The 24,641-nt window shown below is 41.0% G+C and overlaps 1 protein-coding gene across 1 annotated transcript in view; it reads left to right on the top strand.

Moving 5' to 3' along the window:
* Positions 1–24,641, top strand: part of SLC9A4 (solute carrier family 9 member A4) — a 72,876-nt gene that overhangs the window by 2,570 nt on the left and 45,665 nt on the right. Inside the window, 1 exon segment of the mRNA XM_038550909.1 lies at positions 4,370–4,833. Within this exon segment, the coding sequence (XP_038406837.1) occupies positions 4,370–4,833 (464 nt within the window).

Here is a 24,641-nt window from a genome sequence, read left to right as displayed (position 1 = left end):
GACTATTTCTGTACCGTACATGGAAAGAAGGCTACAGTTAGTGATTATTATTTCTCATGTGTCAAATACTGGGCTTATAGTTTTATACATGGTGGCTCATTTGTGTGGGGCAAGAGAAAAAGACTCAGAACTTTAACATGTAAGGAATCTATAAAGATTTCTTTAGATTCTATATTGTAAAACTTGAATCAAAATATAATTAATATTCAGAATTCCTGGATGGCTCAGCGGTTAAGCTCTGCTTTCAGCTCAGGACGTGATCCTGGAGTTCGGGGATGGAGTCCCACATCGGGCTCCCCTGAGGAGAACCTGCTTCTCCCTCTGCCTGTGTCTCTGCTTCTCTTTCTCTGTGTGTCTCTCCTGAATAAATAAATAAAATCTTTAAAATATATATATAATTAATAATCATTATATTTAACATTCATTCTTTCATTCAGTCATTCTATCAAGACACATATATTGAACGCCCATACCACATGTGGAAATGACCATGGTTCCTGGCCTCAAGATATTTAATTTAATGGGGAAAAAAATGAATCTAGCACTGCCTAGTAGGCACTCTGACACAAGAACATCACAACTTTCCTTCAATCCTTTTTAAAACAGCCAACTATGTGTATTAGAGAAGAATAATATTATAGAACAAAGACAACACAGAGTTGCCTCAGATTTTGTTGTTTATCTTTTATTTTAGTTCCACCTCTTGGCACATTGTAGAAGGGTGTTTCTTGAGTTATTGGGCAGAATGGAATCATAGGGCCATCTTTGACTTTCAGGCCAAACTTTGTTATTGGAGGCCGTTCAAATTCCAGGTGCTGGAGCTGTAAACTCTCAAAGTGACCAACTCTATTGTCCATTATGAAAGGGAAGGAGGATTGTAAAGTGTGAATGCACTTGGCGTTTCGCTTTACAATGCCCTACTTTACAGTGCATAGTGCCTCTTCCTGCTACCGCTGTGTAGGTGTAACTTGGCGTAACATAGGTACACGTTAGATCCATCTCAGGAAACTCAATTCCTGGAAGAAGGGCCAAACTGGGGAGACACGGGTCCTGAGAAAGTCACACTAGAGGCTCTTCTACTTCTTTTACCTGTTAAAAAGTTCAGGGTAGTTAAAATAAGTACTAATTAGAGAAGAGGAAAAAGAAGGAAGAGGAAGAGGGGGGCAGAGAGGAGGAAGAGAAGGTTGTCATTAGGAAATGGAGAGAGCAGGACTCCCAAACTCTTTAAAGAGGCCTTAAACCGATCTTGAAGCAGTGGGTAGGATTGTGGTTTTGGACAAGTATCAAATATCCCTTGATTCTAATTATTCTGTAATAATTAGAATTATATTCTATCATAATAATCTGTCTGCTGATAATAAATGAAATTCAAAGCTGTGATCAGGGAACCCTACATGGATTTTGGATGAGTGTACTTAAAATTCCTTTTTTAATTTTATTTTTTAATTTCAAGTTTTATTTAAATTTTAGTTAGTTAACATATATGGTTTTTTTGTGTAGAATTTAGTGATTTGTCACTTACATATAACACCCAGTGCTCATCACAATGAGTGCCCTCCTTAATACTTATCACTCATTTAGCCGATCCCTTACCCATCTCCCTCCATCAACCCTCAGTTTGTTCTCTATAGTTAAAAGAGTCTCTTATGGTTTGCTTCTTTCTCTCTCTGTTTTTAAATTTCCCTTATGTTCGTTCATCTGTTTTGTTTCTTACTAAATTCCACATATGAGTGAAATCATATGGTATTTCTCTTTCTCTGACTGACTGCTTTCATGCTTTCACTTAGCATAATACACTCTAGCTCCATCCACATTGTTGCAAAGGCTAGATTTCATTCTTTTCTATGGCTGAGTAATATTCCATATATATTTATATATATCTCACATCTTCTTTATCCGTTCGTAGGTTGATGGACAATTAGGCTCTTTCCATTGTTTGGCTATTGTTGATAATACTGCTATAAACACTGGGGTGCATGTGCCCCTTTGAGTCTGTATTTTTAATCCTTCGGATAAATACGTAGTAGTGCAATTGCTGGGTCATATGGTAGTTCTATTTTTAACTTTTTGAGGAAACTTCATACTGTTTTACAGAGTGACTGCACCAGTTTGCATTCCCAACATCCCAAAAATACATAATCCAGATAAGAAATGGACAGAAGACATGAACAGACATTTTTCCAAAGACTTTCAGATGGCCAACAGACACATGAAAGGATGCTCAACATCACTCATCACCAGGGAAATACAAATCAAAACCACAATAAAATACCATTTCATACCTATCAGAATGGCTAAAATGGAATTAAAATTCCTAAAGAGACATTAAATGGCTCCGAGTGACCTGTGGGGGAAATCTACACTCCTTAGCCTTGAACTCAAGACCTTCTCTTATTAGGATCAATCATCTTTCAACTCTCCTTCCAATATTTTTCCCAATTCATAATTTGCTCCAGCCAGGTGGATCTCCTCAATGAATGTCAGACCACTCATTCATCTGACTCAGCCATTCCCATCTTTCTTCATTTTTGTCTTGGAGTTCTCCCCACCTAATATATCTCTTCTCTTCTGCTGTCCAACTATGTAAGTCCTAGTCATCCTCCAAAACCTGTTCAACTTCTCATATAAAAGCTTCTCTGGTGAACACATAAACCAACCAATCATTCATTTACACACTTATAGATTCTTTCAGCAAATAGACCAGCTATTGTGTGCAAGACATCTTGCCAAGTACTTTGGGGAGATATAGAGATGTACATCATTCTGTCTGAGTTGAAAGAATCTGAGGTTAGCAGGGGAGATAAGTCATGCACAGAAAATGATAGAAAGAGAACATTGTTGTTAGATAGTGATAAAATATTATGGCGATTCAGAGGAAGACATATGATTTCCTTGGAAAGCAGTTGGGAAAAGTTTAATTTTGAAGATTGCACAAGATTGAAGAACAACCCAGGCAGCAATAAATGAAGACAGGAAAGGGGAATCACAGGGAAAAGGTATGTGGTTGGTTGTAACATAGGATGCATAAGGATGGTGGTGGGTGGGAGGGATATTGACTTGGAGAGAACCCCAGAGCGGCCTGCTGTGCTCTGATCTATTCTCATGCATGTCGGTATAGTCAATATATACTTCACTGTATACTTATGCTTTGCTTTATGTTTGTCTTCTTATTTGTTAATGTCTTTATCTGAAATATGATTAATAGTTGGAATTAAAATAAACATGCTTGGTTCTCCGTGTCACACGCAGTGCTTAGCAGTGTGTTGGTCTTGGCTCAAGGATGCTTCACAAATGCCCTTAGTTTAAAATCTGTGAGATGCTTTGTGTGCCTTCAGAGTCTTAGATGGGGAATGAGATGAGCAGATACACGTAGTTTGGAAAAGTCATCTGGCATCAGGAATGGGCTAGGGGAGTGAGGGTGAGATAGAAGATCAGGAAGCCAGTACAGAAGACAGGATGGAGAATGGGACCCCTTACATAAAGGCAGTGACTGTCAAAATGGGGAGGAGGAGATGATCTTTAGGGGCAGCTACCGAGAGATATATATGATAAAATAAGAAGCTATTACACGGGGGCCAAGTGATGGAGGTTCAGGGAAAGCAACTTGATTTCCTGCTTTCTTTAGGATTTATTTATTTATTTGAGAGAGAGAGAGAGAAAGAAAGAGAAAGAGAGAGAGAGAAAGAGAGCACATAGGGGGAAGGACAAAGAGAGAGAATCCTCAAGTAGGCTCCTCACTAAGCACGGAGCCCAATGCATGCAGGACTCCATTCCCCAACCCATGAGAGATCATGACCTGAGCCAAAACCAAGAGTCAGCAGCACAACCAAGTGAGCTACCCAGGTGCCCCTTGATTTCCTTTATACCTGGCTGGCCTGATGGCAGTGTCATTGGTTAAATAAGGAAAATAAAATAAAAGGCTGAATTTTCTTTTACTGGTTTTGTGGAAGGGAGGTTTGGAAGAAGCTGATGTTTAGGTGACTGTGACTGACTCTGAATGAGCCTCAAAGGTGGGTTTTGCAGGAATGCAAAGGAGCTCCACAGTCTTCATTCCTCTTCCCCCACTGCCCTCTTGGATCCCATAAGGTAGGGAAGCAGGGAGGAGGAAGGGGAGGGGATGGCTGGCTGAGGACCACTCTGAGACCTTCACTGGGCCCGGCATGTTAAGTATTTGACCTCATCGAGACTCCCTGCAGCACTTCCAGCCCCCACTACAGATGGGGTCCTGAGGCTCAGGACTCATGCCAGCCTACCCAAAGTCCCCTCAACTGGTTTTAGAAGGCTTCTTTTATACCAGTCTCCTGGTATCTTAGTAGCCAGAGCCATCGTATTTGCAAACCTCTAAATGTGGTTCTCTGCTTTTCCCTAGGCTTCCATCTTTACCACAGACTACCAGGCCTCATGCCAGAAAGCTGCCTCCTCATCATCGTTGGGGCTCTGGTGGGTGCCATCATCTTTGGCACTGACCATAAATCTCCTCCCGTCATGGATACAAGCATCTACTTCCTGTATCTCCTTCCACCTATCGTCCTGGAAGGTGGTTACTTCATGCCCACCCGGCCCTTCTTTGAGAACATTGGGTCCATCCTATGGTGGGCAGGCCTGGGGGCCCTGATTAATGCTTTTGGCATTGGCCTCTCCCTCTACCTCATCTGCCAGATCAAAGCCTTTGGCCTCAGTGATGTCAACCTACTTCAGAACCTGCTGTTTGGCAGCCTGATCTCAGCCGTTGACCCCGTAGCTGTGCTGGCTGTGTTTGAGGAGGCGCGTGTGAATGAGCCACTCTACATGATGATCTTCGGGGAGGCCCTTCTCAATGATGGCATCAGTGTGGTGAGATATCAAAGCGAGTCCCTGGAGAGAGGAAGGGTCAGAGTGGAGCTTGAGGAGGGAGTCTGTCCTCAGGGCAAATGGAGAAGGTTGAGCGGGATGGCCCATGGCAGGGCAGGGATAGACTTCGATAGGTACAGTTGATGGAGTGTGGCCCAAGGTCTGATGACCTCCATTAGGATCTGCATCAAGTACGTGATTTCTCGCTAATGCTGCTTGCCATTCACTAGCCAAATGGCTTCTTTAAAGAGAGAAAAAGGAAAAGACATCTCCATAATTTTTTAGTTAAATTCACATTTTCACTTAGCATGAAGAAACAGTTGCCAAGGGCTCTTCTGGTCTTCACACTAGGATGAACAGTACTTAGCCATTTTTCATTTCTCTCATTCACTGGAACTCATCCTCCTCTTTATATACTTGTTTGTTTTGTTTTTAACATATTGCATGAGATGATGATGGTAAATACAAGATGGGGTAGGAAGGGCATTGAAAAGGATTTGCAAAAAATGCATTAGCTGATCCATCAGTCTTGCACAACTCCTCCAGAATATGTGACTCCTGGAGAAAAGCTGAGAAAAACTTACCAGGCTAAGTCAACACGTAGCACAAAGGCCCAGAAGATATCTTTGGTGCTGGGATATTCAGACTAGCCATTCCTATTCTTGGTTGTGTTACGTTACTACAAACAATCACCAGGTGTCAGTCTATGAGATTTTTATATATAGTTTGGTTTACTTTTCTTGCCTTTAAATTTCTATCACATCACAGAAGTGATACTAGAATGAATTTTTAGTGTAGAAGACTCTAACTGTACAAAATTAAACAACATAAAAACACAGAAGCCTCCTCTTGTCCCTCTCCTCACCTTCCAAACAACCTCTTTGATCAGTTTGGCATTTTTCTTCCATGTTTTTATTGTGTGTATGTGTGTGTGTGTGTGTGTGTGTGTGTAGGTGTATGTTATTTTGCATAAATCGATTCTATGCATTGCTTAAATATAATAAGTCTTGGAGTCCATTCTATATCATTTTAATTGTTATATAGTATTTCAGAGATTATACTGATGATAATTTATTTAACCATTTCCTGATGGATGGACAGTTGCTACCAATTTTTCACTTTTTAAAAAATACAACGTTCTGGTGAATATTCTTTTTTCTGCATGCATTTTTGTATGTGTGTTTGTGAGTCTTTCATAGGTTATATTCTTGGAAGTGAAATTTTGAAAGTGGGTACCTTTAAAAATTTGAAAGATGCTGCTGTTTTAATCACCTCCTCTTTATCCGGTTGATAAGGGAAAGATTCCTCTTCCAGGGATAAGGAGTGACACCCGACAATAAAGAGATGAAGCCAATTAGATACTGTACTCACACCCCAGAGGAGGAGGACACTACATACCACGGGGGCTGCATGGGGGCTGCATTTGGGAACAGAGGGATCAGTCAGGGGTGTAAGAGTAAGGTTTTGTAAGATCAAGAAGAGAGATGCCTCCTGGTTCCCTCAGGATGACATGATTGGCTTGTTTTGAATAATTCTCTAGGCTGTCAGGAGACTGACATCTAATACTCAGGGATGGGCAAGTATTGTGCTTGGTCCCATTGGTAAGGAGGGCTGTTTGGCCCGCAAGTGGTCAGACTTGGGGAGGAAGACTTGTATTTATGACCCTCCCAGTTTTACTAAATGTCAAGGTTGCACGTAATATTGGATCTTAATTGTAGGTCTTTCATCAGAGCTACTAGAATTTTCCAGAAATGCTTTATGGTCTTACATTTTCCATAGAGTGTGTTAAATGCATTTTTCTTTATCGATGTCCACAGGGGACATTGCTTTGTAATGTATTACAGTCGAATGAGCAAAAACGAGTTAGTCGTGTTTGTTTTAATTTGTATACATCTTTTCAACAATCTTGGATCATTTGTGTTTCTCATTCTGTAAATTGGAAGTTCATATCCTCTTAGGGTTGCCAGACTTAAAAAAAAAATTCAGGACACTCAGTTAAATTAAAATTTCATATAAACAATGAATTTTTTATATATATATCCCAATTAATGTATGCAGGGATCACATCCTGTCCATTTTTCTTTGCTGTTTTTTAGATTTTTTAATTGATTTGTAGAAACTCATTAAATTATCTAAATTTTAAACTGTTGAGTATTACATATAAATCAAAGATTGTCTCTCATTCTGTCACTTAATTTTTTTTTAGATTACAGTATCTTTTATCCTATAAAAGTTAAATTTTTATGAGCTCAAACCTAATGTACTCTTTTATTGCCTCCAGGTTTCATATTTTGTTTGCAGAGATTGTGTCTAACCAAAGAACATGCAAATATTATGGGTTTTTTTTAAGATTTTTTATTTTTTTTTTTGAAAGAGAGAGAAAGGGTGTGTGAGCATGAGCTGGGGGAGCAGCAGAGGGAATGAGAGAGAGAATCTTAAGCAGATTGCATGCTGAGCACAGTGTCCAATATGGGGCTTTCAATCCCAGGACCCTGAGATTATGACTAGAGCTAAATCAAGAGTCAGCATCGGAGCCAACTGAGCTATCCAGGCACCCCACAAACATTATGTTTTTGTATTTCTCCCCTTTTACAATTAGCTATTTAATTAATCTGGCACACAATACCTTATGGTGAGGATTTTATTCAAAAATGGATAGTGCAGTAGGTAAAAGGCTCCTAAAAAGTAACCCGAGGACACCTGGGTGGCTCTGTGGTTGGCCATCTGTCTTTGGCTCAGGGCATGATCCCAGTTCGGGGATCGAGTCCCACATTGGGCTCCCTGTGAGGAACCTGCTTCTCCCTCTGCCTGTGTCCCTGCCTCTCTCTTTGTCTCTCATGAATAAATAAGCAAAATCTTAAAAAAAAAAAAAAGTAACCCAAGATATCTATTGTGGATTTGCCAAGTGAAGGAGACCCATCCTTGAAGTCGAAAGTCAATTTATTGATACATAATGCGAATCTCTAACTGTTCAGCAAGATGCTAGGCTCATCAAGGCTACACATTCTTTCTGGGCAAGTTCCACAGGGAGCCAAGTTGTCTGAAGCTGCGAGGGGAGGCTGGGACTCCAGACTCCCACCATGTACCTCAAAATCACCTCAGCGGGACTGATGAATATTTGGATGTCCAAAGCCCATCCCAGACTCTCTGAGAATGGAACCTGGCCATCTGTATTTTAACAGGGACCTCAGATGATTGCTGATGTTTGAGAACTAGTGGTTTCTTGCCTTTATGTTGAAAATAGCTGATGTATCTTGACCTAAAACAATGCTGTTTGGAACAAGGGCTGTTCTCTCCTCAGATTGGGTCAAATTAACCTCTGAGATCCTCTTTCCTCACCTCATTCTGTCTTTAGATATGTTCGTATTTTCAGTTTTGTTGCAGTGGAGTAAGTGGCCTTGGCTGGGAACCTATTCCACTCCTAAAGTAGCCCCTCTGAGCCATGATGTGTTCCTATCATGGTTCGTCTCCTGAAGATTTCACTTAAATCCAAGTGTACTGTAACCCCCACTCTTGGCAGTGTCGTTGAGGAGGCTTATCTGTGATAACATCAAAGCCACCTCTTGGCAGCCCATTCTGAGGTAATTAATTCTTCAACCTTTCCTTCACAAGTGACTTTCTAAATACTACTGCTTGTAATTGTCACAGAACATGCTATTTATAACACTGGGCTCTGCTATCTCTTTGGTATTGCCTCTGAACTTGGGAATCTGATGTCCCCTGAATTTTCTCTAGATTTTACATCTAGAGCCAATCACAGCTTGGTTTCTGGTTGGGGTTTGTTGGCTAGCAACATTTGTTTGACTTTCCCAAAGTTTAATTGTTTCCACTTGGACATTTTTTTTAAATGATCATTTCAAAAAAAAAATATTATAATTTTCAGCTGACCAGAGTATCTGCTAAGGGCACTGGTGTGACCTCCAATGGGCAAAGCTGTCGTTGTGTTGGCTCCAGGGGGGTTGCCCACACGTCACTCCCGGGTCACTCTGTGGTCACCCACAGCACAGTGAGTATTAAGTGTGTGCTGGGGCACTTCTGTGGCCCTACATGAAACCAGAGAAGCTCCAGGGCCAGATTTAGAAAGCAGTTTGAAAGCAACTGGTATTTAATGCAATCCAGTTGTATTTTGAGCTAAGAGCATTGAACTCACCCTTTCATTGAGGAAGGGGCCTTCCCAAGGGCAGCAGTCACAAGCATGCTCTTTCAGCAGAAAGTCTGAGTCATCTGGAAAGCGATCTGTGATTTGTGGGCTACATGTGACAACTCTACAGATCTTTATCCACTAAACAGTTGCTTTCTCAGTAAAGAGGAGCTGTTCCAAAATTGTCGAAATACCAATGAATCTGATTCTCCAGGTCTCCTGTCCCATGTATTTCTCCTTCTTACTGAATATTTCTCCAGAGCATATCCTTAATGATAGGCAAAGGGAGCAGAGACAAAACCCAAATAGCTCTGAAATGATAACTAGTATCCCCAGTTAGATCTCAAGACCAAAGTCATAGCAGGTGACTATATCCAGCTACTATATCCAGTCCCTGCATGGAGTCACTTTGACCCTTACTATTTTATTAAATTCTTGCATTTTAGTATAAGGCATGGCCTAATAACTTTATTTCACAGATGAAGAAAACAAAGCAAAGGAAGCTAAAATTGGACAAATGTATGCTGCCTGGTGAAGGACAGCCTGACACAGACACACAGCTCAGTCTCATTCCAATATCTTTCCTTGTATTCTTACCTCTTGAATTTTCTTTCTTCTTTCTTGTGATGGTGGGGTGAGTGCGTGATGTAGGTGAGGTAGGGAGGGGGAGGAGGAGGGAGGAGGGAGGACGGAGAGGGGGAGGAGGGAGGGGGTGAGGGGAGGGGGAGGGAGGGAGGAGGAGGAGGTCCTTCCTTCCTTCCTTCCTTCCTTCCTTCCTTCCTTTCTTTCTTTCTTTCTTTCTCTTCCTTCCTTCCTTCCTTCCTTCCTTCCTTCCTTCCTTCCTTCCTTCCTTCCTACCTTTCTTCTTTTCCATTCTTTCTAAACATTTTATTTTTAAGTAATCTCTACACCCAACATGGGGCTTGAACTCACAACCCCAAGCTTATGTTGCATGGTCTACCAACTAAGCCAGCCAGGTGCCCCATCCTTTTGAGTTTTTAATTCATGGAGCCCCGAGGGTTACGAGAGAATTCATGTGTTACTGATGAGTGCACTGGGCTTGAGTCCACTTAGTGAAGCCAGTCGTTTTTATCAGAATTGGCTCACTGGGCAAAATCCAATATGTGGCTCCAGGAGAGATTCTGATCATCTCTGTGCCTCATTTCTGTAAAATTGGGATGATGATATTACTTAGCTCATAGGGTCACTGGAAAATTCATACTAAATTTTTAGTATAGTGAATACCCAGCATGCAGTGAGTGCTCAGTGAGTGTTGGCTGCTATTGTATCACAGCAGCTTATGGACATAGCATAGGGGTTGGCTAGCTCTTAGTAGGCAGTTGGTTTTAAATATGGCATGACTTCATTTACTGTAGGCAGATGGTTCTTACTGCAGATGCATTGTTTCTCCCTGGTTTTCTTGGGTCAATTTGCTGAATAAGCAATAAGGCGATACTACCAAAGTTTCTTTTGTGTCCCATCTCTCCCCAGCTGCCTCTTCCTCCATCTCTTCTGAGAGGTCCAGGAGGCTAGCATGGGCCAGGACTGAGACTTGAGCTGAGGCAGATGGCTCCAGAGCATGTCTGCTTCTGACTGCTACTCACTTCTCCCTTAACCACTTTCTTTCCCTCTGGTTTTCTTTCCTTTCTCTAGTGATATATTCTCTTGGCATCTTGCTGTACTGGAATCTCTTCTCCAGGACTACAGTGAATGAAAGAGTAATAGAGAGAGGCAAATGAAAATGTCTGACCACAGACCTTGGGCCACGCATATTTACAGGGCTTCATTTACTTTTCCTTTTTCTATGTGGCTCAGTCAGTATCCAAAAGATAGGGTGAAAAGTTGCCCTTTCAGTGCTTCTCCAACATGCTTTTCAAAGCCAGCAATCCATAGCCATTTCTTCACAAAGAGCCTTTACCTTTCATTCAATTTGCCCCTCTTTCTATTATACATGCCTGTCACTGGCCTTAGATCCTAAATTGCCAGACCCCTTATGCTAGAATTCCCTGCCCTCCTCTCACCTCATCTTGCCATCCCTTTGCCAGGATTTCTCTCCAAGCATCTCCTGTTATTCTTCTAGGACCAGCATGTAGCTCTGAGCCTTGTGAGGCTGCTGAGTCAATGTTTAGAATGCAGGAATGAATGACACAAGAATGGTAAATAAATAAATGCCGATGGGGATGAGGACTAGGAGAGATTGTGCAGAGGCTGTGTTTGCTCTGGGGCTGACCAGCCATTCTGGTCGTCTCAGGGGACCACAGCTTTCCCTGCCTGACTCCCAAGAGTGACACTCAATTTGAACTTGGGTTTGTCAAGGAAGCTGTGAGAAAACTGGGGTGTTCCCCTTCTGACACACTGGCACCACTGAAAGCAGAATTGCTCTGTGAGCCTAAATGCTAGAGGTGGGATGACACCAGTGAGAAGCGTCCCAGTGTCCTTCCTTCCCACACCTTCAGGGAGCGCCATGCCACACTGAGGCTGTCATGGGCATTGGCACATGAAGATGAATGGTGGGCCTTTGACACTTAGGGCAATCACTCTATGATGGAGGGACAGCCATCAACCTTACTGATTTTGAGGACAAGATGGCAAGTTTAAACCAAACTAGGATGATAGTGAGTAGCTCGCCAGAGGAAGCTACGTTAGATCTGGGAAAGATTTCTAAAACAGTTGTGTGGGGGTGAATTTTCCTTCATGATTTTCTGTGGTTTATTATTTTCCTCCCTTAAAAGGGTCCTACCTCCAGTGACATCATTTAAAAGGCAGTGAAGTGTGGCCCAAAAGCATGGATGGCAAAGCCATACTCCTTAATTCAATTCCTGGCTGCATGGCTTGCAACAGTTAAGTAGTTACTTAACTTCTCTGGGCCTCAGTTTCTTTTCTGTAAAATGGAGATCATGCTGTGTGGGAATTAAAGAGATTTAATACATGTAATCATTAAAATGGTTCCTGGCACAGAATAAGTACAGAATATTTGGTGCTTGTGATATTGTGATTTATAATAAATATATGTTTGGTTTTCATCCCCATTCAGGGCACAGAGCTCATAAAACCCTTGAATTTCCAGTTATGACAGCTGTAAAGGTGTCTTTTTTATGTTAATGAGGTGGCTTTTGGAAAGCCCTTAGGTCACCTGGGGGCCAGTTGTCAGGGAAGCCAATCCTGTGATTAGAGGGTTGGAAATTTCAGTCCCACTCCCAGACTTCAGGGAGAAGAGAAGGGCTAGAAATTGAGTTCATTCATCAATACCCAATGGTTTAATCAATCATGCCTATGTGACGAAGCCTCCAAAAAACCCGAAAGGACCAGGTTCTGAGAGTTTATAAGCTGGTGAACTTGGAGATTCAAGGACAGTGGTATATCTAGAGAGAGCATGGACGCTCCACACCCTGTCCCCACACTTTGCCCTAGACATCTTTTCCATCTGGCTGTTCCTGAGTTATATCCTTCTATAACAAACTGGTAATCCAGTCAGTAAAATGTTTCACTGAGCTTTATGAGCCGTTCTAGCAAATTAATCAAGTCCAAAGAGGGGGTCATTGGAACCTCCTTTCTATAACCAGTTGATCAGAGGCACAGGTGACAACCTGGACTTTCGATTAGCAAGTGGGGGTGGGGAGGACATTCCTGTGGGACTGAATCCTTAACCTGTGGGGTCTGACAATATCTCCAGTTGAGTTAATTGCATGGTGTTGTTGGGTAAAGCACACACATTGATATTGGTATCAGAGTTAGGTGTTATTAATAATACAAGTCCACCTACATGAGCGCTTTGGAGCCACAGTGCTCGCCTCACATCCCAAGTGATGCTACATTGTCCTGTCCATCTGGCTGGACTTTGCCATCTCAGCTTTCCTAGAGAAGTGCTGTACACAAACTCGATTCTTTGGAGGGGTGGGGGGTGGTGGTTGGCAACTTTTTCTTGTCCTCTTTTTACCTCTTTATTTTCTTTCATTTTATTCAGATTCCTAGGATAGGAAGTGAGAGGCTCCACACAACAAGTAGACGGTTTGCTCTGGCCAAGAATGTAGGGAGCTCAGGGTATAAGGCAGAGGTGAGACTTACAAACTGTACAATCTTGAGCAGGAGGCTCAATCCGCTTGTGCCTCCATTTTCCCATGTGTAAAATGGGACGATTAATCTGACCTCAGAGAGTGGTTTCAAGAAGGAAGTGAAAAAATACACATAGATGTCTGGCACCTAGTAGGTGATGAATAAATGTCCTTTTGCCCTTCCTGTATTTGAGAGGAGGCTCCACACAGAAAGGCAATCTGGATGACAGCTGTTGGCCTAGAAATGGGAATAAGGCCTAATCGTCAGACAAACTGGGCTGTGGAGGCTTAACTGGCTGGCTTTAGTTGCCTGGGGAGTGAACTTCACCCCCACCCACAAGGGCTCAGCAAGTGCACCTGAGCTGTGAGACATTTCCCCCAGAGCAGCTTCTGACACATGGTGAGGGAAGGGCAGGTGTCTGGTGTTCACCCAGCCCAGGACCCAGGCATTTTCCTTCAGAAATGGACTCTCAACCAAACATTTGGAGGTTAGCCCACAGCTGCCATTGGCAGTGAGATATGGTACTGACCATGGGGGCCTGCAGGATACGTGTGTGCGCCTACCCACGCACGTATGTGTCTGATGCAACAATACAAATAGCTTGAGATAATGCTTGGAGCAGGCTGGAGAAATGGAAAAAAATGGAAAAACAGAGGTGCAGAAGACACTCCCATGCAAACAGGACGTTGGAGGTCAGAGATTCACGAATCTGGAGGAGGCAAATCTGACTCCTAAGTGTCTCCAACTGGATGACACCGTTACCGCTCATATCCAGGGTCTCAGCTATAGATTGTTGTTCACCAGCATCCTGAAAGATCTGTCCCTTAGATCCATGTTACAATTCAGGAGCTTAAGCAGTACAGGATCAGAGAGGGACACTATAATCCCTATATCATTGGAATTCCTCAGATTTGACTCACAAACACTCGTTTGGCTCATTTTCTTTGGGTTAAAGAAATGATGATTGAAGTTGGAATTGTATAAATCAATTTTCAACCAGCCTATGCTGTGACCCTTTGGGGTGGTTAGAACTCCCTCCAGTTTACAAGTGCAGGAAAAAAGAACAAAGCCTCCCTGGTTATCAAGCTGTCCTCCCTTTGTCAGGAGGGTGGGCTGAGCAGCTATGGAAATGGATTTGGAAAAGAAACACTTAGGGAGAAAAGTAAACTCTTTAAGTCTTTAGAGAACAATCAGAACGATCACAGAAAAGCTTGTAGAAGCAGTTCTTTCAAAATCATAACAACCGCCCACTGCACACCAACTGTGCTAAGTGCCCGGGATGCAGAAGCAAACCAGCATTGCCTTTGAAGAACCACAAGCTATCAACATTTGCTGTGTTTCTTTTCATATGTAAATTCTTTTTTCTTGCCCTACAGCCAAGAACCTACCTATTCTTCTGTATTTTCGTGTTTTTGTTTTTGTTTTTTTTTTAGATTTATTTATTTTAGAGAGAAGAGAACACACAAGTGGGAGGAGGAGCAGAGGGAGAGAATCTCAAGCAGACACCCTGCTCAGCATAAGCCCCACATGGGGCTCAATCTCATGATCCTGAGATCATGACCTGAGCTGACCCTGAGATCATGAAACCAAGAAACCAAAGACCCGAAACCAAGATCATTTGTTCAACCAACTGAGCCACTTAGGTGCCCCCTTCTGTATTTTTTTACTGCCCTTTCAAACCATAGAGATTTCTTAGGAGATTATACAATTCATTAATAAAAGTCACTGATTGGGAGAAAAGCCTAGAACTACAAAAAGCCAAAGGAGTTTCCTCGTTCAGCGGTTTTCAATAGACCTCACCCTCCTCAACAGCATGTGTGCATGCATTCTCAGGGGTGAGTTGGGTGTGTCAGGCTGGAGTATGGACAAAATATGCCCAGTATCATGTGAAAAGTCCCATGAGTTGGCTCAAATAGTTTCCCTATAGCTTCCTCAATGATTATGTAAAGTGAATAGTATCCAGCAGAACCTGTTGTACAAGCCTGCTCTGCGACTTTATATCCAGGTCATGGGTTAGAAAGGGGAAGCCACAGATTCTATCTCTGGGCTGTGTGGTTCTCCAGACCCCTCACCACCCTGGACCAGCTACAGTCCTTAGTGACTATGAGACTTACAGCATGGGAGGAAACTGAAATATGAAATCCAGCGCCTTAATTTAATTTAATTTTTTTTAAGATTTTATTTATTTATTCATGAGAGACAGAGAGAGAGAGAGGCAGAGACACAGGCAGAGGGAGAAGCAGGCTCCATGCAGGGAGCCCGACGTGGGACTCGATCCTGGATCCCCAGGATCACGCCCAGAGCCAAAGGCAGGCGCCAAACCCCTGAGCCACCTAGGGATCCCCCTTAATTTTAAATATAAAAGTTCAGTCCTGTTTGATTGAGCCACAGTCCCACTGAATCTGAATTATCCATTTACTCATCATTCATTTATTCACATAAAAATATTACTGAACAACCGTTTTTGGTTTCTGAAAGTTCAGTTTCTCCAAAGAAGCAAATCATCACCAAGCTAGCGTTCACAAACACTCTACTGGTCGCAGCTAATATTTGCTTTTATAGTTAAAAAAAAGTTCTGAGGTTAATAGCCTCTAAATGACTTTTCCTGCCATGTTGGTGTAGCAACACCAGATGGTGAAAGATAGTCTTGTGGGCATTTACTCTAAGCTGATGAGAGGGTGGGGGAGGCCAAGGTGACGTAGACTCAGGGGTGCTAGGCTGCAGCCTTCCTTGGATGGTATTTTGGGTGAGGAACAGGTGTTGGTGGGGGCCGGGTGATTACTATTAGGTTGGTTTTGACCTGCTGACTTTGAGATATCTATAAGCCATTGAAAAGAATTTTTCCATAGTTTTAAAAATAGGAGTCTGGAGCATAATAAGGGAATGATCTAATGGAGATATGCACTTGGAAGCCATTGACAGATAGGTGGCAATTGTAGCATTGAAATCTGGCAGTCCTCCTTCTTACCATTCTTCAAACTGAAAAGAATGTCAAGCTTTTGAAATGAAAATGAATTTCTCAAAGAAGTTTCTTTGCTGTGCCCTACATCAATAAAATCCTACCACTCACACTTCTCTTGATTAAATTTTCTGACATCGTTTAGGTCATCTTCCTGGCCTCTGTTCTCTGGGGTTCTAAGCAACACATATTCAAGGATATCCAGCCTCAGAGAGCTGGCAAATCCCATGTAACATGTCCTGTCAGGGGTTGCAGATCTTCTCTTTCCTTTCTTTGGGAGTGAGGCTAAAGCTTCATCCATTCTTCTTTTATATCATCAGGCGGTGCCTGCTAGGTCATTGCTGGTTTCCTTAGTTGGTTTCCTTCACCCATGAGAGCAAGTGGTTGTCAAGGAAATGCTCTATGACAGAGTTTAATGTGTCCATGACTCTTCAAATAACATAGAAAATTAGCTGGGTTTATTATTTAATTTCCTGTAAGGTCGATGGATACAGCTCCCTCTGACATTCTCTGTACCTTTCTGGTATCTGACATACAGTAAGGATCATTTTTACCATTCAGCACCATGATTCTGAACTTTCAATGCTTTGTACATGTGTACAAAGCAAAGCTCGAGTAATGAAGATTAATTAAAAAGACACACAAGGCGACCAGGAAGACATAGGTCCCATAGTAGTCCGTTAGGGCCACCATAATAAATAGCACAGATGGGGGATGGTGGCTTCAACAACAGAAATGTACTTTCTCACACTTCTGGAGAAGTCCAAGACCAAGATGTCAGCAGGCTTGGTTTCTGGTGAGGTGTCTCCTCCAGGTTGGCAGTTGGCTGCCTTCTTGCTGTGTCTTCAGTCTGTGCACCCTCTTGGTGTCCCTTCCTTTTTTTTTTTTTTTACAAGGATACCAATCCTACTGGATTGGGACCCCACCATTATCGTCTCCTTTCACCTTAATTACCTTTAAATAGACCCTGTCTCCTATCCAGTGCTGGAGGTTAAGACTCACATAAATTTGAGGGGGACACAATTCAGCTCATAGTAGACCCATTAGGAACCCCTCAGGAAGTGCTTTATGATCAGGCCTCATAAAAGCCATACCTGGAACCAAACAGGTTTTAAGGATTTTAGAAGAACCCAAAGTCCCAAAGGTAAAATCAATGAGTCACTGAAGTAGTTATAAGTTTATTGTTCATAGACCCAAAAAAGATGTTGCAAACTGGGAGCCCTCAAACCAAAACATGGAATGAGGACGATAGGTATATTGTGAGAAAGCAGCTTATCTAATGTGAAGGCAGAGACTATTTGTTCTTTATAGTGATTGGTTACAATATTAGAATTTTCTTAAATGAAAGGGAATTGGTTAGCAATTACTTCATATCAATTTTAGGGAACTATTTAAGTTTTGCTAGGGGTGCCTGGATGGCTCAGTAAATTAAGCATCTGACTCTTGTTTCAGCTCAGGTCATGATCTCAGGGTCGTGAGATTGAGCCCCTCATTGGGTCCAAGCTCAGCAGGGGGTTTGCTAGAGATTCTCTCTCTCCCTCTCCCTCTGACCCTCCCCCTGCTATCTCAGTCTCTCTCTCTCTCTCTCTCTCTCTCTCTCTCTCAAACAAATAAATAAAACCTTTAAGTATTGCTAATGATTTTTGGAAGTCTATGCCAAAAGTGACCCAGGTTGAGCTTGCCTGGCTTGTCTTAAAAATTAAGCTAAATTAAGATTTTGCTGACTAAACTGGTTTTGTCTTCTCAGGAAATTTCCAAGTCTGGCTTCCATTTGTGTTTGGTTTTAACAGAAACAAGGGTTCATAATCTTCTCTGATAGTCAGGAAGGGCCAGGTTATGCTGTGGTAGTACCTTCTAAACCTCTGTTGGCCTAAAATGACAGAGATGTACTTCTTGTTTACACTATTTGTTTCTCACTGACCAGCAGAACACTATTCATCATGGTCACTCAGGACTGTGGACTTATAAAGCAGGCAACATATTGAGTATTGCTGGGCACTCTGCCAGAGGGCAAAAAATTTATGGAAACCCACCTCAGCAAGCAAGTGCCCCATATCATAAGTAATATGTATCACTTCTTCTCAAAAGTCATTCAAACTCAAAATTTGCCCTGGCATAGTCACATGGTACAGCTGGAAGTGCCATCCTACCAGGTGCTTAGAAGGAAAAGAAATATGGGCTAATTGGTGCTAACAACTATCACATCATAACTCCAGAGCCCTGCCATGGATGCATCATCAGTCTGCTTCCCAGAATCTGATGCTTTTTATAGATCTTTCTGATTTCATCCCAACTAGCCTCACCATAATCTATTCAGTTATCTTTCCCCTATTCCTTAGTGTTTAGCATTCAGTTTTTTGGCTCTTATAACCCATACTTCTTTGTGGCCCTTTATCATCTCTTTTTTGGTCTCATGGTCCACACCTAGCCTTGTCTCCTCACATTTCTCAGAAAATACAGTTGCCATAGCTCATACCCAGGTAGAAGTTCACTGACAGTCCTCAGTCTATGGACAGCCTTCTCAAGGATGTGTCTGCTCCTGTTCTTGAATGGAAAGTCTCATGTTGAGAGTTACATGGGGCTACCCCTTCCTTAGATTCAATGTCATAGAAGTTACCCTTACAAGGAGCCATAAGCATGGTGGGGAGTATGGCTATGATGTCTAAGAGGGCTTATAGTCACAAAACATCCAATAACTTATCACTACAGCCTCAGCCATCAGTGTCGGAGGAATCCAGGAGATTTAATATTGTGGAAACAAATAGCTTTCTTACTCTGAAGAATAGTTAAGAATCAGTACATTTAATGGACTTACATGATTTTAAGATTTCTTTATTTTCTGTGAAGTGGTATAATGTTAACATAAAGAATCCTGTACAAAGTTGAGAGTACCAGTGAACATAATGCAAAGAGGTATGGACAATAATAATAAAATTAAAGTAGAATTCTAAAAAGTATTCAAATAAAATGAATGTTAAAAAACAGAGGGGAAAAAGGGAAAATAAGTAATAAAATGGTAGATTTAAATCTAACCAATGCAAATTGAACAAACCTTTCAGAATCTCTAAAAGAAATAAAAAAGAGTTTTATTCAAGCAGAAGACAGGAAAGCTGCCCCCAAAACAGGGAAGAATGTGCTTCAGAGAATGAACTGTTTTTACAGGGTTATGTAAAAGCTCAAAATATTATAGATTAGCACATAGGCAGAAACCACGAGTTTTATCATAAAGGAATGCAGGGAGCAAGGGCATTGATTGATACCTCAAGGACAAGATGATTTTTCTTTAGGTTACTCATTCACGAAGCAGATGTACTATACATGCATGGTGGCCATAAATCAGGCTTTTGGTTGGAACAAAGTTTATGTGCAGTCAAGCTGATGTAAAGAAATCTAAAATGGCTTCCCTTGTATACTAGGCCTTTAGAGTTTTTCTCTCATCATAGTAATTACATTAAATGCTATGGATCAATGCTCTAGTTAAGAGCTAAGATGACCATAACTGATTCCAAAGCAAGATTCAAATATTCAATTTATAAGAAATACAAAGTAATTATGGAGATGCAAATAAATTTAAAGTAGGTAAATGCAAAAAGATACACCAGCAAATAGTAAGCATAAGAATGCTGGTGTGGCTATATTAATATCAGTTAAAATAGATATTGCAAAGAGTGATCACTTTCTAACTCATATTGTGAAGCTAACTTTGCCCTAACACCCAAACAAGGCAAAGATAATGCAAAGAAAGAAAACTACAGATTAATATCTATCATGAATATAGATCAAAAATACTTAAGCAAAATATTAGCAAATCAAATTCAGTAATATGTAACAAGAATAATAAATCATGACCACAAAACGTATATCCCAGAAATGCAAGTGTAATATCGGGAAGAAAAAAAAATCTATCAATATAATTCATACTGTAAATAGAATTAATGATTGTATCAATAAATGCGGAAAACCATTTGACAGAATTCAATGCCCATTTATGATAAGAAACTCCTAGCGAGGTGAAAAGAGTAAGTAACTTCTTCAACAAAGCATATTTATGAAAAACCAGAGCTAACATCATACTTAAAGGTATCACTCTCAACACTTCTATTTATTAGGCAAGAAACAAAAAAGCATCAAGACAAAATCCCTAAAGAAATAGTATGTATGTCTCTATTTATGGAAGATATGCTGGTTTATGTAGAAAATCCTCAAGACAAAACAGCTACTAGAATTTAAAAAGTAAATTTAACAAGGTCACAGGACATAGGGCTAATGCACAAAAATCCGCGGTACTTTAATATAGTAACAAATGACTTTAAATACTAACAGCAAGGGGAAATTTCAAAATTCTATTTAAAAGTACTGTCAAATAAGTAAATAAATAAATATTTTAAAAAATATTTTCAAAATGAAAATTCTTAGAAGTTCAACAAAGATGTGCAAAAACTTTTCACTGAATATGTAGGTCTTTGCTGACATGAATTAGAAGACCTAAATAATATTATATTTGTTAATGAAAGATTGCATATTATTGAAGAGGACAGCTTTCTCTTAACTGATCTGTAGATTCAATAAAATCTCAATCAAAATCCCAGAATGTTTTGTAGAAATCGATGAGCTAATCTTAAAATCTGATTGGAAGTTCAAATGACATTAAATACACAAAGCAATTTTTAAAAAGAAGAAAGAAGACTTATTTGAAGACTTATTATAATGCCACAATAATAATAAGCAATAACATCACAATATTGATCAAACAATACATACGACATCATCAAGGAAAAATAGAGGCCAGAAATAGACTTACACACTTTTAGTCAGACTTATAAGTCTCCTGAAAGAAAAAAATCTTCATGACCTTGGCATAAGCAAAGGCAGAAAAAACACAAACAACAGAAGGAAAAAGGTAGTAAGTTGGATTTTATCAAAAGAAAAAATGTTGCTCTTTGAAATACACAAATAAAGAAAAATATAAACCACTGGATGGGAGAAAATGCTTGCTACTCCTATATTTCAGAAAAGATTTACACCCAGGATAAAGAATTTTGTAACTCAATAATAATAATATAAATAACTCAAAAATGAGTAAAAGATTTGAAAAGATATATCATAAAACATGACATACAAGTGGCCAATAAGCACATGAAAATTTGTTCAACATCTTTTGGAATTAGGAAAGTGAAAATTAAAATCACAATGAAATATCACTACACAGCCATTAGAGTGGTTAGAGTTAAAAAGACTGACAGTATAAAGTGTCGACAGGAATATAGAACAACTGCAAATCTCATAAATTTCTGGTGGAAATGGAAATTATCCAGTGACTGAAAGAGAGTTTGGCAGTGGCTATAGGCTAAATGTTCATGACCCCCCCAAATTCATATGTTGAAACCTAATTCCCAATTTTATAGTATTAGGATATGGGGCCTTTGGAAAGTGATAAATAAGATCCTGAGAGTAGAGTCCTCATGAATGGAGTTTGTGCCCTTGTAAAAGAGACCCCAGAGAGCTTACTTGCCCTTTTCACCATGTGAGGACACATGTGTGAGGACACAGTGAGGAAAGAGCTATGTAAGTACCAGGAAGTGGGCTCTTACCAGACACCAGGACCTTGATCTTGGACTCACCAACCTCTAGAACTATGAGAAATAGATTTCTGTTGTTTATAAGCCACCTAGTCTATGACATTTAGGAAAATAGCATCCCATGTGGACTAAGACAGCAGTTTCTTAAAATTGTGACTTGTATGTACCATACTACCTAGTCATTCCACTCCCAGGTATATATCCAAGAGAAATGAAAACATAGGCCTACACAAAAGACTTGTATGTAAGTGTTTACAGTAACAATATTCTGATAGTAGAGCCTCGGTGGTGGGGCAAGCAGGGAACACCTGTCCTTCAACGGGTGAATGGATGAACAAAATGTGTCATGACCATATAATGGAATATTTCTTGGTATTAAAAAGGAACGAGCCACTGATACTGGTACAACATGGGTAACTCCCCAGAACATTATGCTGAATTAAAGAACCCGATCACACAAGAGTCCATACTTTATTATTCAATTTATATCAAACACAAATTAATCTAGGGATGCCTAGGTGGCTCAGTCTATTAAGTGTCTGACTCACTTTTGGTTCAGGTTATGATCTCAGGGTCATGAGATGGAGCCCCATCAGGCTCTGCACTGGGCATAGAACCTGCTTATGTTTTTCTCTCCCTCTCCCTTTGCCCTTCCCACCCATCTGCCACCCCCCTCTAAATAATAAACAAAAACAAATTAATCTACAGTGGTAATAACAGGTCAGTGGTTTCCGGCCATGGTTAGAGGGAGGGATGGGCTTTAAAAGAATAATAAAGAATCTTTCTGGGTTCATGGAATTGTCTGGATCTTGAGCATGATAGTGATTTTATGGATATATACAATGGTCAGAATTCATTCATTTTTAGATGCAACTTATCAGATGTAAATTATCAATAAATTTGACAAAGAAAAAATATCAGCACATTTAAAATCAACCCTCCACCTCTTCTAAGCCTTGGTCAGTGGGCTGGTGTCTTAAGCCATTATTTTGTGTACTGAAAGGGTCTTGCAAACTTTTGCAGTAGTTTCTGTTATGATATTGGGAGGTTTCATGAAGTTCTTAAGGATCACATACAAGTACCATTTCCTGAGCCACATTCTCTGAACTGTTTTGCTTTACAACACCATTTGTGACAACAAACGTGTGGGTGTGTTTCCCTATATCAGCCAATTCTCCAACTCTCCAGACCCCAACTTGGTGTTCTACAATTTAATTCAATTCTGACACTAATTCTGAATTTACACGGACCCCATAGATTAAGGGCTCAGTCCCATAAGACTGCGCTTACTTCAGACATCAGTTGCAAGTCTGGGCCACCCATACTTCTGACTGACTGGCTGTAAAATTGGGGGTCCCACAACCATCCCCTCAGGTTTGATAACTTGCTAGAATAGCTCACAGAACTCAGGAAAGCAGTTTACTTTTGGTTACCAGTTAATTATAATGGATGCAATTCAGGAGGAGCCAAATGAAAGAGAGGCACAGGGCAAGGTATGAGAGAAAGGGTGCAGAGCTTCCATGTGCTCTCCAGGCATGCCACCCTCCTGGTACCAATCTGGATGCTTTCTGACCCTGATAGTTTAGAGTTTTTTTGGAGGTTCCATTTCATAGGCATGATTGATTAAATCATTGGCTGTTGGTTATCGAACTCAATCTCTATCCCCTCTTCTCTCCCTGCAGGTCATAGGGTAGGGATGAAAGTTGCAACCCTCTAATCACTTGGTTGTTTCTTTTGGCAACAGCCTACCTCCAGAAGCTCTCTGGGACCTAGGCAAGAATTATCTCATTAGCATAAACTCAGCTGTGGTTGAAAATTGTCCATTAGAAATAACAAAGGATGTTCCTCTCAGGAAATGGCAAGGTTTTTAGGAACTCTGTGCAAGGTACTGGGGACAAAGACAATATATATATACTTCTTATTATATCACAATATTGCACTTCCACCCTGACTGAAGAGGGTAAATCTAATCTTGTTTCTATGAAAGCCAGGGACATGTTTGAGATTTAGCATTGGCTGAGATTTCCCCTCCAATATGTGAAAAATATGCACATGATTGTGATTGAAATGAATCCAAAGAAAACCTTTTACAACTGTAATGACATCCAGAGCCATGTAATTTGAAAGATAAGAATTGTTTTTCATGTAGTCATATGGATTGTGTCTGTAAATGTAGTCTTCTTAAATTATATGTGCTACTTTAGCTTCTCAAACTACCATGGCATCTTTCTGGCAGGGCTTACTGGTGTCCAGAGACAAGGCTGGCCCAGCTGACTTTCCCAGGCCCTTGGAACAGACTGGGTAGCTACTTATAACCCAGAGAGCGATGCAGAGGAGTTTTCGTTTGTGGCAACAACATGCAAATCTTTGAGTCTTAATTATATTCCCTGTGTTTCCTCTGGATTTGAGAGTCAAATAAGCTCCCAGGTCCCACTAACACTCAGTCAGAACCTGCATTTGGGGAGCCTTGTGGAATGTCTGGCTCCTTATCTTGGCTTCACTCCTTGGATTATGAGCACATCTGTAAAGATTCTGCAGGGCTTCTAGGACGTTCAATGTCGGGCAGAAAGTAACATGGGACTAAATAAACTCACTGAGTTGGGCTAAGACCCCTCAGCCAAGATTTTTCTCAGAACCTAGCCTTACTTTGCTTAAATAGAAGAGACCAATATTATAACAGTTTTATAAAATATGCTTGGTACCCAATGGACAGATCGATAGATATTGTCCAGGTCAGCCAACGTACCAGACATTCAAAGGGCAGTGAGATGCACAAACAATGTATCAGGGGAAACCCCTGTGAGACAAGATGGGGAGGTAGCTCGGAGAAGTGGGGAGCTTCAGACCACCAAGCAGAGTGACCGCAGGTGAGGGAGAGGGAGCTGACAAGATGGATGGGACTGGCTGACCACATTTCTGAGAGAGTTTATCAAGCCAAGTGGAGTCTTCAGGCTAAGAACACCCATCAGAGGAATCCTGCACCTTCCTAGATGGGGCCTGCCTTTGTGCCCCGCCACACCAGGTGCTTGGCTGAGGACAGTGATGGGAATCCAGGTGCAGCAGCTGGCTGCTCAGATTC

Source organism: Canis lupus, chromosome 10 (assembly GCF_011100685.1).
Source record: "Canis lupus familiaris isolate Mischka breed German Shepherd chromosome 10, alternate assembly UU_Cfam_GSD_1.0, whole genome shotgun sequence".
NCBI lineage: Eukaryota > Metazoa > Chordata > Mammalia > Carnivora > Canidae > Canis > Canis lupus.
Note: the sequence above shows the minus strand (reverse complement) of the source record. Positions and strands in the feature narration are given on the sequence as shown.